Consider the following 14030-nt stretch of genomic DNA (forward strand, 5'->3'; position numbering starts at 1 on the left):
AATGGACTAGAGCCTAAAAGAGGACTTTGTTAATAAAAAATGCTAAACAGTCCAGGCGGAGTAAGGAGATACTTTCTTTGAACCTAATTGATAGAAAGGAGTACACAAAAAAAGAACTGTGAAGATGGATTTATTCAGTGTGATCCTGTTTGCTTTCCAGTTCTCCCTCAGGCTATTTCTACTTGCAAAAAGAAAAAAAAAAAACAATTACTGAGGACAGGAGGAGAAATCAAAGAATCACAATATAGCTGGAAAGATGAGAGCTCTTGGGAAATACTTAACAAGGATATTTAGGAAAGGCAGAGCTTTACCCCACAGCTGTTGTGGGAGAGCAGGACCAGGGGCCAAGGCAGCAACACCTTCTAGCAGGGATGGGAGCACCAGGATCCTGAGGGGCTCTTCCTGGCCCTCTCCTGGTTTTGTTTGGAGAAGGCATCTAACATCTCTGAAGTAAAATGTATCAGTCTGAAAATGGGGTTAATGAAAATGACTCATGGCACTGGGGTGAGCCAAGCTTTAATTCCTGTTTACACACTGGTTTAGGGTTCCCAGCAGAGAGGTACCACGTGGAAATGCAGGGGTTTTTGGGTTTTCTGCTCTTAGCAGATGGTGCTGGTGCTGCCTGGGTTGATCACCCCAAGCAGTGCAGAGGGGGCTGAGGGACCTGCACACACAAGCCAAGCTGGTGTTTGGAGGCAGCGTCGTCCCTTCTGACCCTCCTCATTCCATGGCCCTGTGACCATCAGTCACTGCAACTGGGAGACTTCAGACTTTCTCTTGCAGTGCCCAGGGAAGGGAGGAAGGGTCCCAGGGAGGCTTTGGTCAGCTGTGAGGAAGCAGCACAGCCTGGCAGGCAGAGCATGAGGTCGGGGTGACCTCGGCCGTGTCCTTCCTCTGATCGTAGAACCCAGAATGGTTTGGGTTGGAAGGGACCTTAAAGACCATCATGTTCCACTAGACCTGCCACTAGACCTGGTTGCTCCAAGCCCTGTCCAACCTGGCCTTGGACGCTTCCAGGGATGGGACAGCCACAAGTGTGATTTAGAGCTCACTTTCCTCCCTCATTTATCAGTTATTGAGATGACTGTGAACTGTAATCAATAAAACACCCTAGCAGTCCTGGAGAGACATCAGTCCTTGGAGCCCATGAGAGGATAAAGAGCCCATCTTGGGCTGTTCCAGTCCACTGCCAGAAAAACCCTGATCCTTTCCTTTGGGAGTCTGGAGAGCCAAGCCTTTGTATGTTATTTTGAGGTGCCTGTCGCAGACAGGGGGAGCGGGAATGTAGCATTATGGTAACAGGCTGTGTATTTAGGGAGTCTGCATTACAGGCAGAGGAAAGGGCTGTATTATGGAAATTATATGGGAAGAGATATGCCCAGGCAGTGCTGGCTGTGCTCTGCAGTCTCAAATCTCTGTGTGAGGGGGTGGCCAGATGATGGGAAGAGGTTGCTGTTTACTGTGCAATGTCCTTTCTGTCTGTAAGTTTCTGAGAAAGAAATGAGAATTGTGTGCTTTTATTAAATACAGTATTTGTATCCTGCTCCTGTGATAAGGAACAGTCTATAAATCACAGAAGAAACCAGCTGTAAATCATCATCCAAGCTAGTAAAGCCTCTCGGGTCTTTAACAGATTTTCTACCCCCACTAGTTCATAAGCACAACCCAAAATGTCACCCAGACACTTCTTCCCAACGCTGTGTTTTTCATTTTGGGCTGGGAGTCTGAATTCACAAGAGATCCAAGGCAGCTTTTATCCCAGATGGGTGTTCAAGCACCATCACACTGCTCTGGGCTCTTCCTTTACCCTTCAGCACACTCAGGAACACAGGCAGGGCTATTTGTCTCCAGCCTGGATCTCTCATTTCCACAGAGAACGGCTCCAGTGGGGCAACAAGACAAGGAAAAAGGCTGGAACTCAAGCTGCTGGCAGCACATCCCCCATACAGAGCTGAGATACTTCCACGGGGCTCCACCAGCCCAGAGCAGAGCTCCGTGCGGGGAGACGGGAACAGCCCTCGGCAGGGGGGTTATCGGCTCTCGCTGGGTGGGATGGGACAGGACAGTGAGGAGATTGCAAAACGTTTGAGGACAGTGCTGCTTGGCTTCCCTGCTCTCAGGAGCCTGATGAGCTCCTAGCTGGGAGGAGGAGACCAGCAGCCAAGCACGACGAGCGAGGCTCAAACCCGGCGGGTGACGCGTCCGCGCATCCCACCTTTGAACTCCCTCGCTCCGGCAGGCCAGAGTCCATCTGAGCCCACATTTCTGTGGCTGGCAAACCCAAGTAACTACTTTTGACAAGTTTTGCCCTATGTTTTGAGTGCTCACTTCCCAGCCATGGAAAAAGCCTTGTATACATTGCAAGCCCGGTGTGACTGGGCACATCCCTGTTTGCTTTGTTCCTCCGGGCTCGGCTCTGCCGACTGAAGGACATTCAGCTCATCACTCGTACAAAGTGTTCCCTAAACAACGAGGACAACAAGGTCTGGGTTTTAGATACCACATTTCAGCCGACTCACAAAGTGTCTTTGCATGAAATCAACAGTTATAATGCCTCACGTGGCAGATGCACCTTAATGAAGTTGCTACCACAGATTAATCACTTTGGAATCTCCCGCTCAAGCTGGAGAGCAAAAAAAAAAAGGCCACCAAGACCAAAAAAAAAATCCCAGAAACCTCCAGGGATTTTATCATAAACCCCAAAAGACAAGTTTTCAGTGGTACCTTTAGGACAAGGGTTCACAGCCTGATAACATTGTAAAGGTGACACTTAGAAAACAAAGTTTAAGTAAAGCTCTGATAATTCTGGTCAAGAACTAAGCAAAGCTTAACTACATGTGATTTACATACTAATTCAGAATTTTCTGGATCAAACCATGGAAGCCATAGGATCAAGCCATAGGAATCCTCGTCATAAATCAGGAGAAGGAACAAAAAGGCTGCCACCATTACGAAAAAGATGCCATTTGATCTCGTTGTTGATTTGATTTGAGCCCTGTGGCTGAGAACTCCCTCACCAAAATGTGCCTTAGACCAAACACCGAGGAGTTGTTTAACTGAACACTGGCAATTTTTAGCCTTATCTAAAAAGCAGATTTGCACCAGCCTAACTAGGACCTTGCACATTAAAAGGCACTTAGAAGAGATCCTTCCTGCATCACCCAAAGGAAAGAGACCCCAGTCCCTCTCCCTCAATGCACCCACCAAGCAGCAGGACACCAGTCCAACCAGTTAAATCTCCACAACTTCCTTGCAGTATCAAGGCTGCACTGGTGCCATTAATACCTACAGAGGTTATACATGAAAGACCTGCTTTATTTTAATTTCCATTTTCCAGCCACTTTCCTGGTTGTCCCCAGCCTCCAGTTCTCCTCAGGTGTCTCCGCTGGGGTTTCACCCAGCGTTATGTCCACACCAGACAGATCAATACTGGCACCACAGAGGGGTCTTTCAAAGTTCTCACCAGGGTCATCGGTTCTGGATCCCAGATCACGACTACTTTCTCTTTCCTATACTTCTGAACAGCCACGCTGGTCCCATTTCCATCACAAAGTCCCATTTCAATCTTTATTTTTACCAGCTGCTAATTCACACACAGTAAACCAGTCAGATAAGACAATTAGAGGTATATAAATATTAGCAAATAGCTCCAAACTACACATCCTTTGGCATCCTTTGACATGTACAAACCATGGCAGCATTGTCAGGGGATTGTTTTCGGCAGGTTCACTAAGAGAGGAAATCAGATTCAGGAAGTCCCTGCGACAAAGCCAACACTGCCAGGTCAGCTCATGGTAGATGTCACCCTGAGGTGAGAAACCTGACTGTGGTATGGACTTGTTTGTTGTATCAAATCCACCAGAGCAGGATCTGCCTCTGGGAGGAGTTTGGAGCACTCCTGGCCCTTCACCTCACGTGCAGCCGCCGTGTTGCACCGGGTCATGCAAACAGCCACAACAATCCTGTCCTCCCATCCCTTCTGCCATGAAATGGAAGCTTTTCCTTCAAAACCACCTTTGCACACTGAACATGCAGCCAACTGGCAGTACCAGCCTCTGTTTTTTCCCTCCTGGCCATGACCCAAAGGTGTTGGAGAACCCAAGTTCAAAGACAAAGCAGGGGGATGAAGGGCTGCCTCTGCCATGCCAGGAATGCTTTCCTTAGACAGGTTGAGAGGAGATAAGTTGGAAGAAAAAGAAGCATCTTTGGCAAACCTGGTTCCAAGGGTTTTACTGTCAAGATGTTGAATAAATTAAATAAATAACAGCAGAACATCCCCGCTGTCCTTCTCCATGGAAGGAAGATATGCTTTATCCTCTGTGCACATCCCTAATATCTGTGAAGATTCCCATCCAAATCCAGCCTTAAATTTGTGGAATGAATGCTTTGACACTGAAACTAAATTCCCTGGTGTTTTAGCAGGGAACAGGAAGTTCTGAGGGACAGAACCAACCCAGGGAGTGGCAATGGGACAAGGTTCATCCCATGGCCATTTGCACCCCTCCATTCCAAAGCCCAGGGCAGGGCTGTTGGTTGTTGGAGGTAGAAAGGGGCAGCTGATAGTGCCCAATTCCTTCTTTTTCCAGCACACAGCCTGCCTGCTGCCAGTTCCAGGTGTTCAACAACAATGCAGCAGTTACTCCCAAGTAACACCTATAATTTGAGTCACCAGGACATTTCCTCTGGCATTTCAAAGCACATGGAAAGGAATGTGGAAAACCTTTCATTAGCCACAGGCAGGCTGTCAGAATCACTCAGAAGTGCCTTAAAAGTTTTCCCAAAAACCTATTGATGCCTCCTGGTTCCTGGGCACCAGGTGATTCTGGAGACCATGGATGTGAGCAGAGCACTGGTTTCTCCATAAAGGAATGACTGCAACCACTCCTGCCCTCCGGAAGGGCTTCGACACCAGAACATCATGTTCAAATCACTAATCCTCATAAAGAAGCACCTGTGCTGTCTTAGGAAGGGCAGAGGGATTCTCTAGCCCCCAGGAATGACAGCTCCTTTTCCCAGGAAGGGCATGTCAGGTCAGAGCTGCAGGAGTTTTCCATTCTGCTGTCATCTGGGGAAAGACCTGCAGCCTCCCCTGCTCCCGTGATCCACAGAGAGCTGCCAATCTCTCTCCATATCCCACAGGATGGATATCACTTGCCAGCTTTTATGTTTACTATGGAATTTCCACACAGCTCCAGGAATCCCTCTGTTTTATAAGAAAACAGAGTGGCATAGAAAAACATTCTTAGTTGTGGTTTATTTATACAATTAACGGTCAACAGAATATAATGTACTTTTATGCACTCCACCTCCCTGCCCCAAAAACCAGTTTGGTTTGACAGACAGTTCTGTTCCACACTCTCAGGGGGTGCATTAACCTCGGCAAAGTCCATGGGTGAGTTCAGAATTGGCATCATCACTCCTTCTCCTGCAAAGAAAAATCGAGAGAGCTCAACACTGAGCCTCTCTTTCCCACCACAAGGGATTCATTGACCCTCTCTTTCCCACCACAAGGGATCCATAGAGCCTCTCTCTCCCACCAGAAGGGATTCTTTGAGTTGCATCCCTTGGTATGGTCCTGCAGCTCAGTGGCAGTTTGAGGCTGCTGCGTTATTCCAAGTGGGAATGCTGCCTCTCCAAAGGCCAGCAGCAACTCCTCGGAATGGGATGTGAACTGCTCTCACTTGGGAGCACAAAGTCTTTCTAGATGGACCTGTCAGACACTGGTGCTCTTTGCAGAGCAGCACTGAAGACATCTGGTTCTGCAGGGAGGTTTTACCAGTCCTGTGCTGCTCTTCACGTGCTGGGAATCTGTCAGGGATCCAACCCTGGTGTGGATTCCGGGTTGGAAAGCCCACCAGAACCATGTGCCTGAACTCAGGACACTGAATGTCCAGCCTTGAGGGCAATTTGGAGTCCCATGTTTATCAAAAGAGATCAGAATCTCTTTTCTGGGTTTCACAGCACGCCTGGTTTGCTTCTCGTTGGACACAACATGATTGGGATGGCCATCCTCCTCCTTCCCAGAGCCCTGTGCCCTCATCCAGGACCAGTTAATGGTGCCCAAAGTCAACAAGAGTCCAGAGTTAAAGAAGAACAAACATGAGATTTACAAGAAGCTCAAGAAGCAAGATATGGAGAGCAAACCTGAAGTGGCAACTTAGCCCAGACCTGCACACGCAGAACCTCCTCTGAGGAGCTCCCGGGCATTTTTTCCCCCAGAACATCCCACTTAAAACTGGTTTAAGAATGGACAAAAACCAATATGAAGAGATGTCTACACTGAGGCTGTCTAGGAGTTTAATTAGATCAATTTGAAACCGATTCTGCTAAACCAGTGACTGTTTCCTAATGTGGAGCAGACTTTGAATTTCAAGCACATCAAACCTCATTACACATATCCTTTATTACAACAGTGCTTCCCTCCACGCTCTCATGGCAGATTCCTGCCTCCTGAGGTTTGGGCTGGAATGCCAACAATTCATTTTAATGCAGTTCAGACATTCGAAAGCTTTGCTCAGCTATCCCCAAAATAACCACTGATAGTAGGTGGCAAGCACCCTGAAATGATTAGGGTCTCTCTTGTTGGGGCAAAAAAAAGATATTTGATGGGGGGAAAAAAAAAAAGCAGAACTGATGCCAACAGGATAAGCATTAATTGAGGAAAGGCATGTCCTGGAGGGAAGCTGTTGGACTCAAATGCCTCAACGTGAGTTACACTGAAAAATATCTTTGCAGAATAATGGTCACTGGGCATGTTGGGGTTTTATAAGCCACACACTGTTGCTGAAGAGTCAGAGTTGCATTTTCCCTTTCTTATTTCCACATCCCCACTGCATTTTATTCCGTCCCAGTTTCATTTTCCGTCACGCTGTTGGGTTCAGCTGTGGAAATGCTGAGCAGTGCCTGGCACAGTCCTTGGCTGTGGCCTTTGATCCTCCCTGCTCCTGAGTCCATCAAATGGCTTTTGCTAAATTCCCACGGACCAGAGCGGGTTGACAGCAGGGAACAGCAGCGTGGGGTTAACCTGAGCCAGGGGTTAATCCCGGGAATGGGAATGCCATTTGAAGGCACTCACTGATACAAGCCCTGCAGAGCTGATGTCCCTCATGATCCATCAGCTCTGGGAAGGGACAACTCGTTTGGAAGGACACAAATGACCTGCAAACAGTGACCAGCCCTAAACTGAGCCAGGCACTGCCCCAAACACAGAAATAATCCAAACAAGACCTCTCCTTCTCCGTGGTTGCTCCAGGGTGGCACCTTTTCACCTCTGTAGGAGAGATAAAGCTGCACTTAGTGAGAAATGAGAAACCTAAGGAAGAAAAGGATCTCATCCAAGAACTCCAGTCCCAATCCACAGCTCCCTTGGAAGCAGAGCATCCCTGTACTCAAGGTCATGACCAGCACTGAGAGCAGGAAACACTGAAACTTCCAACCATTAAATAACCTTTTTTCTGCACTAGTTGTTCAAGTTTCCTGTATTACAAAATGAGACCTTGACCAAGGAGGAATAAATAAAAAACTTGTGCTCCTCCAGGTTTTACCAACCTCACAGAGCTTCTTTGAAACCCAAAGCACTGCCATGATCCTGTTTGGATTTTAAAATAAATCCCTCTGCAGCTTCCAAAAATGCCACATCTGGTTCTAAAACAGATATAAAGTCAAGCAGAGGACTTCAGCAGGGTCTCTTTGTGGGGTGGCCTGGGAATGGCAGGAACAGCAGGGAGGATGTGGATATATTACCTCACTCCAGAAGGGACTAGAGGGGAAAAATCCTTGTTGTTGGGCTTGTGCCCAAACAGCCCAGAAGTTGGTGGGAAATTTTCAGGCCAGGAGAAAGCAAGAAGGGGGACGAGTCAGGCGTTGGAAAAGTAGCCTTTAAGTGTGGCTGAAAAGGTACAGAAGATGCCACCAGAGGCTGGGAACACGCTGACACTGCCCAAGGCAAGGTGGGGATGCAGGGGCTGGAGGGAGAGGGGCACTGAGCTGAGAGCCAGAGGCTCCAGGGGAGGCCCAGGAAAAGCTGTTTGCTTTGGATTTTGTGCCTGTGTTTTTGCTGCAACGCCCCAGGAAGACACAGCAGGGAGTGAACTGACCAGTCTGGTGAACTTTTTATATTCCTTTTGGCCTTTTAATACCCTGAGAAGTGGAGGATCTTTTATTTTTAAACACAGCTGAAGGGCTAAATTAGCATTTTGGCAAGGGAAGCGAGCCTGGAAGGCAGCAGTGAGGGAAGCAACTGTTACCTGGAGCCAAAACTGAATGGAAACTCAGGCAGAAATCCCACGAGTGTTGGAGTCCCATCCCCAGTGAAGATGATGAGGGGGCCCAGAGCAAAACCTGCCCAAAGCTTTGCCAGTGTTCCTGCTGCTGAAGCCCAGGCAGTGGGACACTCCTGGCTCAGGTGGCACTTCCATGTAGGGCACCAGCTCTTGCCTCCTGTGTCCATCCCACAGAGAGCTAAAAGCCTCCAAGCCACCCCACAGTGGGCTGAGGGCTAAACTTGCACACTGGGCAGTCCCAGGGATGTTCATGGAGCATCTGGGCACCACCTCTTGGCTTTGGGCATCCTGGTTGGGACATCCCATTAAACAAAAGCCCGACTGCCTGTCAGCAGGAAAGGAGTGGCACCACACGTAAGGAATTCTGCCAGACAAAAGGTCACATGGAATCAGAGAACTCCAGAAGAGTTTGGGTTGGAAGGGACCTTAAAGCTCCTCTCCTTCACCCCCTGCCATGGGCAGGGACACCTTCCACCAGCCCAGGTTGTTCCTCACCTGCTCACGCCAAAGCAGCACTGAGGTCGTTCAACACTGTCCCCACCTCTGTCACAGGGACACTCCTCACACCTGGCACAGGCCAGGCCTTGGATTAACATCCCCAAATCCTGTCTGACACCCATGACAGAGTTCATGTACATAAACACTGCACAGGCCTTTCCCTGAGAGGAAGAGCTCATCCCAGCCCGTGCTGTGCTCAGCTTCCCAAGGTCCGTGGTCGGAGCACGGGCAGAGCAATTCCCTGGTGATGAGGTTGCTGCCAAGATCCTGCCCCCCATCCCTGTGCTGCCTTCCCCTCTCCTCCAGGTGCATGGACACAGCTCTGTGCAGTGTATTTTGGAGGGATCTGAAGGCTGGAGGTGACTCTCCCTCTGCCCACCCCACTCCCACCCCCGGGAGGCAGGTCCGGCTCCGGCCCCAGCAAAGCCTTGACAGCACCTGAGTTGTTCAGCTCCATAAAAACACCTTTTTTTATGTATTGATGTGAGACAATACTGATACCCAGTGGCTGATTAAGTTAATTACAGTTGGGTAAATACCCCCCTTGATGACCCCCAGAATGGCATTCCAAGGGTGGCTTCCACTGGAGCAGCCTGGGAGCAACGGGATATTCAATTCCCACTCATTTTTGGAACTCTTCTAAACAGATTTGCTGCTAGAAACTGTTTTTGACTGGGAGTCAAGTGCAAGTTACACCTGCTTTGCAGAGTCAAAACATGAGCTAAGGCAATGGCTGAATCCTTTAATCATTCCAGCATGTGATTTGCATTCTCCTTGGCTAACAAATGCCAAAGAGGCTTTCCCAAAACCAGAGCTGAATCCCGCTGAGGTCAGGTTATGCATTTTTCACAGCCATGTGCTGCACCTGGATATCAGTTTTTAAATGCAAACAGGTATGTTTTATCAATTTGTAGCAGGAAAACCTATGATTTCACAAGGCTACAACAACTTGACTTGGGGTGAATCAGGGTTCCACTGAAGGCACTGCAGCCCTCGCTGAGAAAGTTGCTCTTTATTTCTCCATCAGTATTTTTCCTTCCCAAGTATATTAAACATGAAAGAATTAATGAAGAGCAGAACAAATGCCTGTATCCCACAGACACTGGACAGCACATGGACCAAACCTCCCCAAGGTAAGCCAGTGGGTGAAGGTTGGAATTTATCAAAACATGACAGAATAAACTAGTTAATTATCTTGGGGTGATTGCCAGAGTGCAACAGTCCTCGGAGCAAAGAGCTTCTCAGACCAGCCTGAGGGGAAGGGTAGTTTAGAATTTGCTGCTTAACCATGTATTTCAGAAGTTTCCTGACCCTCATTAAGCAGGTGGGATTCCAATGGGCTGCCTGGTTTTCTGCTGCTGCTGATCTTGGATGACACAGGCCCAGAGCTGCCATTGCTGGGACAGCTCCGAAGGGCTGCCAGAGTTCAGCACAGTGTCTCTCCTTGGTCACAACCTGCCTTTTCGTATCAGAACAAACCCCAAAGTGCCCCAGAATACTGGCCCAAGTTGTCCTATGCCAGGGTTTGGTGGAGCCCAAACCAAAAGGAAAGGGAGTGCTTGAGGAGAGCTGGTCCTGCAGGAACACCTGGAGCTGTTCTGTCCCACCAAACACCACGTTCTACAGCTCTCACCTCCCCAGAGGATCCCAGTTCCTGCAGTTGGGCCTGGCTCGAGGTCACCAGGACTTGGGCTCTGCTGCCTTGCTCTGGGCTGTAACTGGGCTCCAGATTTGTCCCTTTGCTGCCCTTTCCTCCCTCACCTGGTTCTGGCCTGACCTGCTGACTCAGAAATGGTGTGCCCTGTTTTCAGCTCATGAAGCCCTTTCCTTAGGCATGGAGACTGATCCCATGTTCCATCCCTGAACCTGCCCATGAAACTTAACACCAAAGACTAAGGGTCTGCCTTAATTACAGGAGATTTTTCGCCCTCCCCAGCATAAACTGGAGAAAGGTGATTTCCACAGCTGCATTATTCACCTCAGATTTTCCTAAGGCTGCTTTTATAGCAGTGCTAGAGGTCAAAGCCTCTGCTATTTCCTACACAACCTGAATTTACTGTGTGTTACAGGGCACAGGATTTATTTAATCCAAGCAATAAAAGATGCACCGGCAGCACTGTTGGTAAATAAATAAAAACAACAAACTAAATGAAAAAAAAAAAAGGCACAGAAAGCAAAAGAGGGATGATGAGCTTCACTTCAGGTTGGATAAAGCTTTTCCCCACCATCACGGGGTGAATAAACCTCCATCACACACCAAGGCCAGTGGTTCCCACCACGGACACCACCTCCTGCAGCCACTTCCCAAGGGAAGGCAGACCTTCTTTCCCTCCATCTGACTCCTGATGTGTCTCCTCTTTGGTAACAGCACCCCACCCCTGTGGTCCCAGTGTTCCAGAGGGAGGGAGACACCTCCAAAGGCTCCCTGCTCCCAACTTGGACTCAACGACCTTAGAGGTCTTTTCCAAACGTAATGATTCCGTGATACTTCCACCCTCCTTCCCACTGCCTGAGCGACTCATCCACAGCAGTTTTCCCTTCTGATGAGGGAGAGGGTGTTCCCAGACTTGGCAGCATCCCTGCTTTGGGAATTTATCAGGATTTGGCTGGTAGGAAAGAGAGCAGATCCCTCTCGAGCCGCGCACGCGGGGAAGAGCCGTGTGTCCCTCAGGCCTCTTGGCCAACTACAGCCAGTGGTTCACAGTGGTGGGATCAGTATAAATAGATCCAGAATATCTGCAGGAAAAAGCAGCCTTTGCTCTGGGCTGGCAAGGTTTTAATGAGATCTCCCACAAACTGCGTCAGAAGGGCGAGAGGATTTGATTCCCTGTAATTGAGCTGCGCTCTTGCCTGTGTTCTCTGTCCCGCCCTTCAGTGCCCTCCTCTCTGAAAATTCCTTTGTTCAGCCTAAAGAGACGTTTCATTAAATAAGAAATAATTTCTGGGAGTGGTAATTACAGCCTTTTTTTTTTTTTTTTTTTTCAGATGGATGATATGTAGCTGTTCTGTTTTCCTTTCTGTTAGCAAAAAAAAACAAAGAGAATCCCAGCGCCTTTCATTAGGTGTCAGCTCCAGCCACCCCAAACTCCAACAGGCTGGTTTTGGTCAGGTTGAATTTGTTCTGTGGAATGACTGAAGTTAAGCTGGAAGCAAAGATACCTGTGGCAATGCTCGTTGGATGATCCATCCTGTCTCCCTGAGCTCTGCTACCCTTGGAAAGGGCTTTTTTCCCACTGGTTCAGGCTGATCCTCTTTTTATTTTCTTCCCTGTGAGCTCAGCACGTGGGAAGGAAAAGGCACCAGGCTGAGAGAGGCAGGGGAGAGAGAGCCCAGATCCTGCACTATCCCAGCTCCATGTCACTGGAATTACACCTCTAAAAAGCACAAGCAGCACAAACCTGAACCCACTCCAAGGTGTGCTCTGATCATCTGTTTATTGCCTGTTTTCCAAGACATTATTACCAGCCTTCCACACGTGTGGGGGGTGGGTTAATGCCCCCAAATTTCTGCCTTTTTAGTTAATGAGACACTTCATCAAGGTCTGTTTTTCATCTACGTTCCCTCTCCTGCTCGGTGCTTTCCTGAGCCCCTCACTTTACAAATCAAAGCAATTAGCAGGGCTGCTAATTGCTCACAGAGGTACAAAGCTCACAGACACCACCATAGCCACGGATGCTCTTGGACTCTGCAGGCAAATTCCCACTCCATAGGGAGCTTCCTGGCCAGCCTTTCCCAGAGGTATCTGCTTCCCTGCTCTGAGGCCAAGACATGCACTTGGCACCTGCTTCCCAAAGCTTGTGGAGGCAAAGGCAGCAGCAGCAGCAGCAGGACTTGGATCAGCTCAGCAGACGTGTCACAGGCAGCTCTGCTTGATTTTAGGCCTCTCAGGATTTGGGTTTAGCCAAACCAGGCACTTTTTTACGAGCCAGAAGCCAGTGTGAAAACCCATGGCATGGCACAGCTCCACAGCCAGAGACTCTTCCCAAGCAGCATCAGGACTTTCAAGAAGGTCTCACTGGTGTGTCCCAATATCTCCCAGGAAAAGACTCTCAGCCTGTGTCCCACAGACAGAGCCATATCTGCTCCTCAGGACTGGCTCAGCAGGAATGCTGCTGGGAATCACCCTTGGCACTCTGTGACCTTGGATGCAGCAGCAGCAGCATCACCCTGCCCGCTGCACCACAGCTTCCTATTTAACCTGGTTGCATTCCCAGGCTCACACTCCGCAATGGCCAAGCTCAGCAGCCTCAGAGATATTAAATTCTTTGAGTTCCACGAAAACAGGCTGCCAGGTAAAGAAGACAGGGGGTTTTGTTTCCCCTTTGGAAGGAAAGGAGGCTGAGAGGCTCTCGCAGGTGCTCCCCTGAGGATCCCAGAGCTCAGGGCTGCTCTGGGAATCACTTGTTAGGAACCTCAGCCCATCCTCACACAGCACATCCCTTAATCTGGCCACAAGCTCTCTGGGAAGTCTGGAAAACTGAGATATGTGTCTTTTCCCCAGCAGATTTCCTGTGTGACCTGGGCAAGTCTCTTATAATCAAGAGAGATCTAAGAAGTGCAAAACATCTTAAATTCCCTTAAGTATAAGGGAAACCTAAAGGTTTCAGGATAAGACTCATCCATCTGGAATCCAGCCAAGCCTTTGAGTTTAGTGCCCCTACATTTGCAAAAAGCTGTCAGAGATCCTTCATGCCCTCCAGAGCTCACAAACTCAGGTTTAGCTTTCAGCTGGAAACCAGTGAACAACCAAAAAGAATGAAATATCCACTTTTGCTGGAATCTGAAGGATGGCATTTCCAACAAGCACATGGAAGTGTCCTTAGGGTCACCTACCATCTCCCTGACATAACAGGGCCTGAATGTTTGAGCAGCAAGGATGAGGAGGCAAACTTAACACAGCTCCTTATAGATTCGCCTCTCCCAAACTTTTCCAAGAAAACCCCCAGTCACACTCACTGCTCTGCTCTCACTGCACCTTGTCAAATAAAAGAGGATTAAGCAGATATGCCCAACTTGTTTAAGCTCCACCAGCAAACTCCAGCTGGCAGCTTCCAAACCGTGCCTCTGAATTTATTGGCATTTCCAAATGTTTTACAGGACTACGGTCCTGGCACCAGAGCCTTGTTACAGTGGAGAGAGGAATAACACAGCACAAAGCTCTTTATAAAGGTGCCAGGCCATCAATACCTTTTTTTTTTTGGAAGGATACTTATATTCAAAACAATTCAAATGTTTCCAAATAACTGTGTT

General features: G+C 48.7%; 1 protein-coding gene across 1 annotated transcript in view; it reads left to right on the forward strand.

Moving 5' to 3' along the window:
- The first annotated feature begins 13008 nt into the window (after positions 1–13008).
- The window catches only part of LCTL (lactase like), a 108033-nt gene continuing 107011 nt past the window's right edge, over positions 13009–14030 (forward strand). The window contains exon 1 of the mRNA XM_039389124.1: positions 13009–13072. Coding sequence (XP_039245058.1) covers positions 13009–13072 — 64 coding nt within the window. The remainder of the gene's footprint in view (positions 13073–14030) is intronic.

The sequence above is a fragment of the Pipra filicauda genome, unplaced genomic scaffold (genome assembly GCF_003945595.2).
Source record: "Pipra filicauda isolate LSUMZ 115617 unplaced genomic scaffold, ASM394559v2 scaffold70_size2993248_pilon, whole genome shotgun sequence".
Classification (NCBI taxonomy): domain Eukaryota; kingdom Metazoa; phylum Chordata; class Aves; order Passeriformes; family Pipridae; genus Pipra; species Pipra filicauda.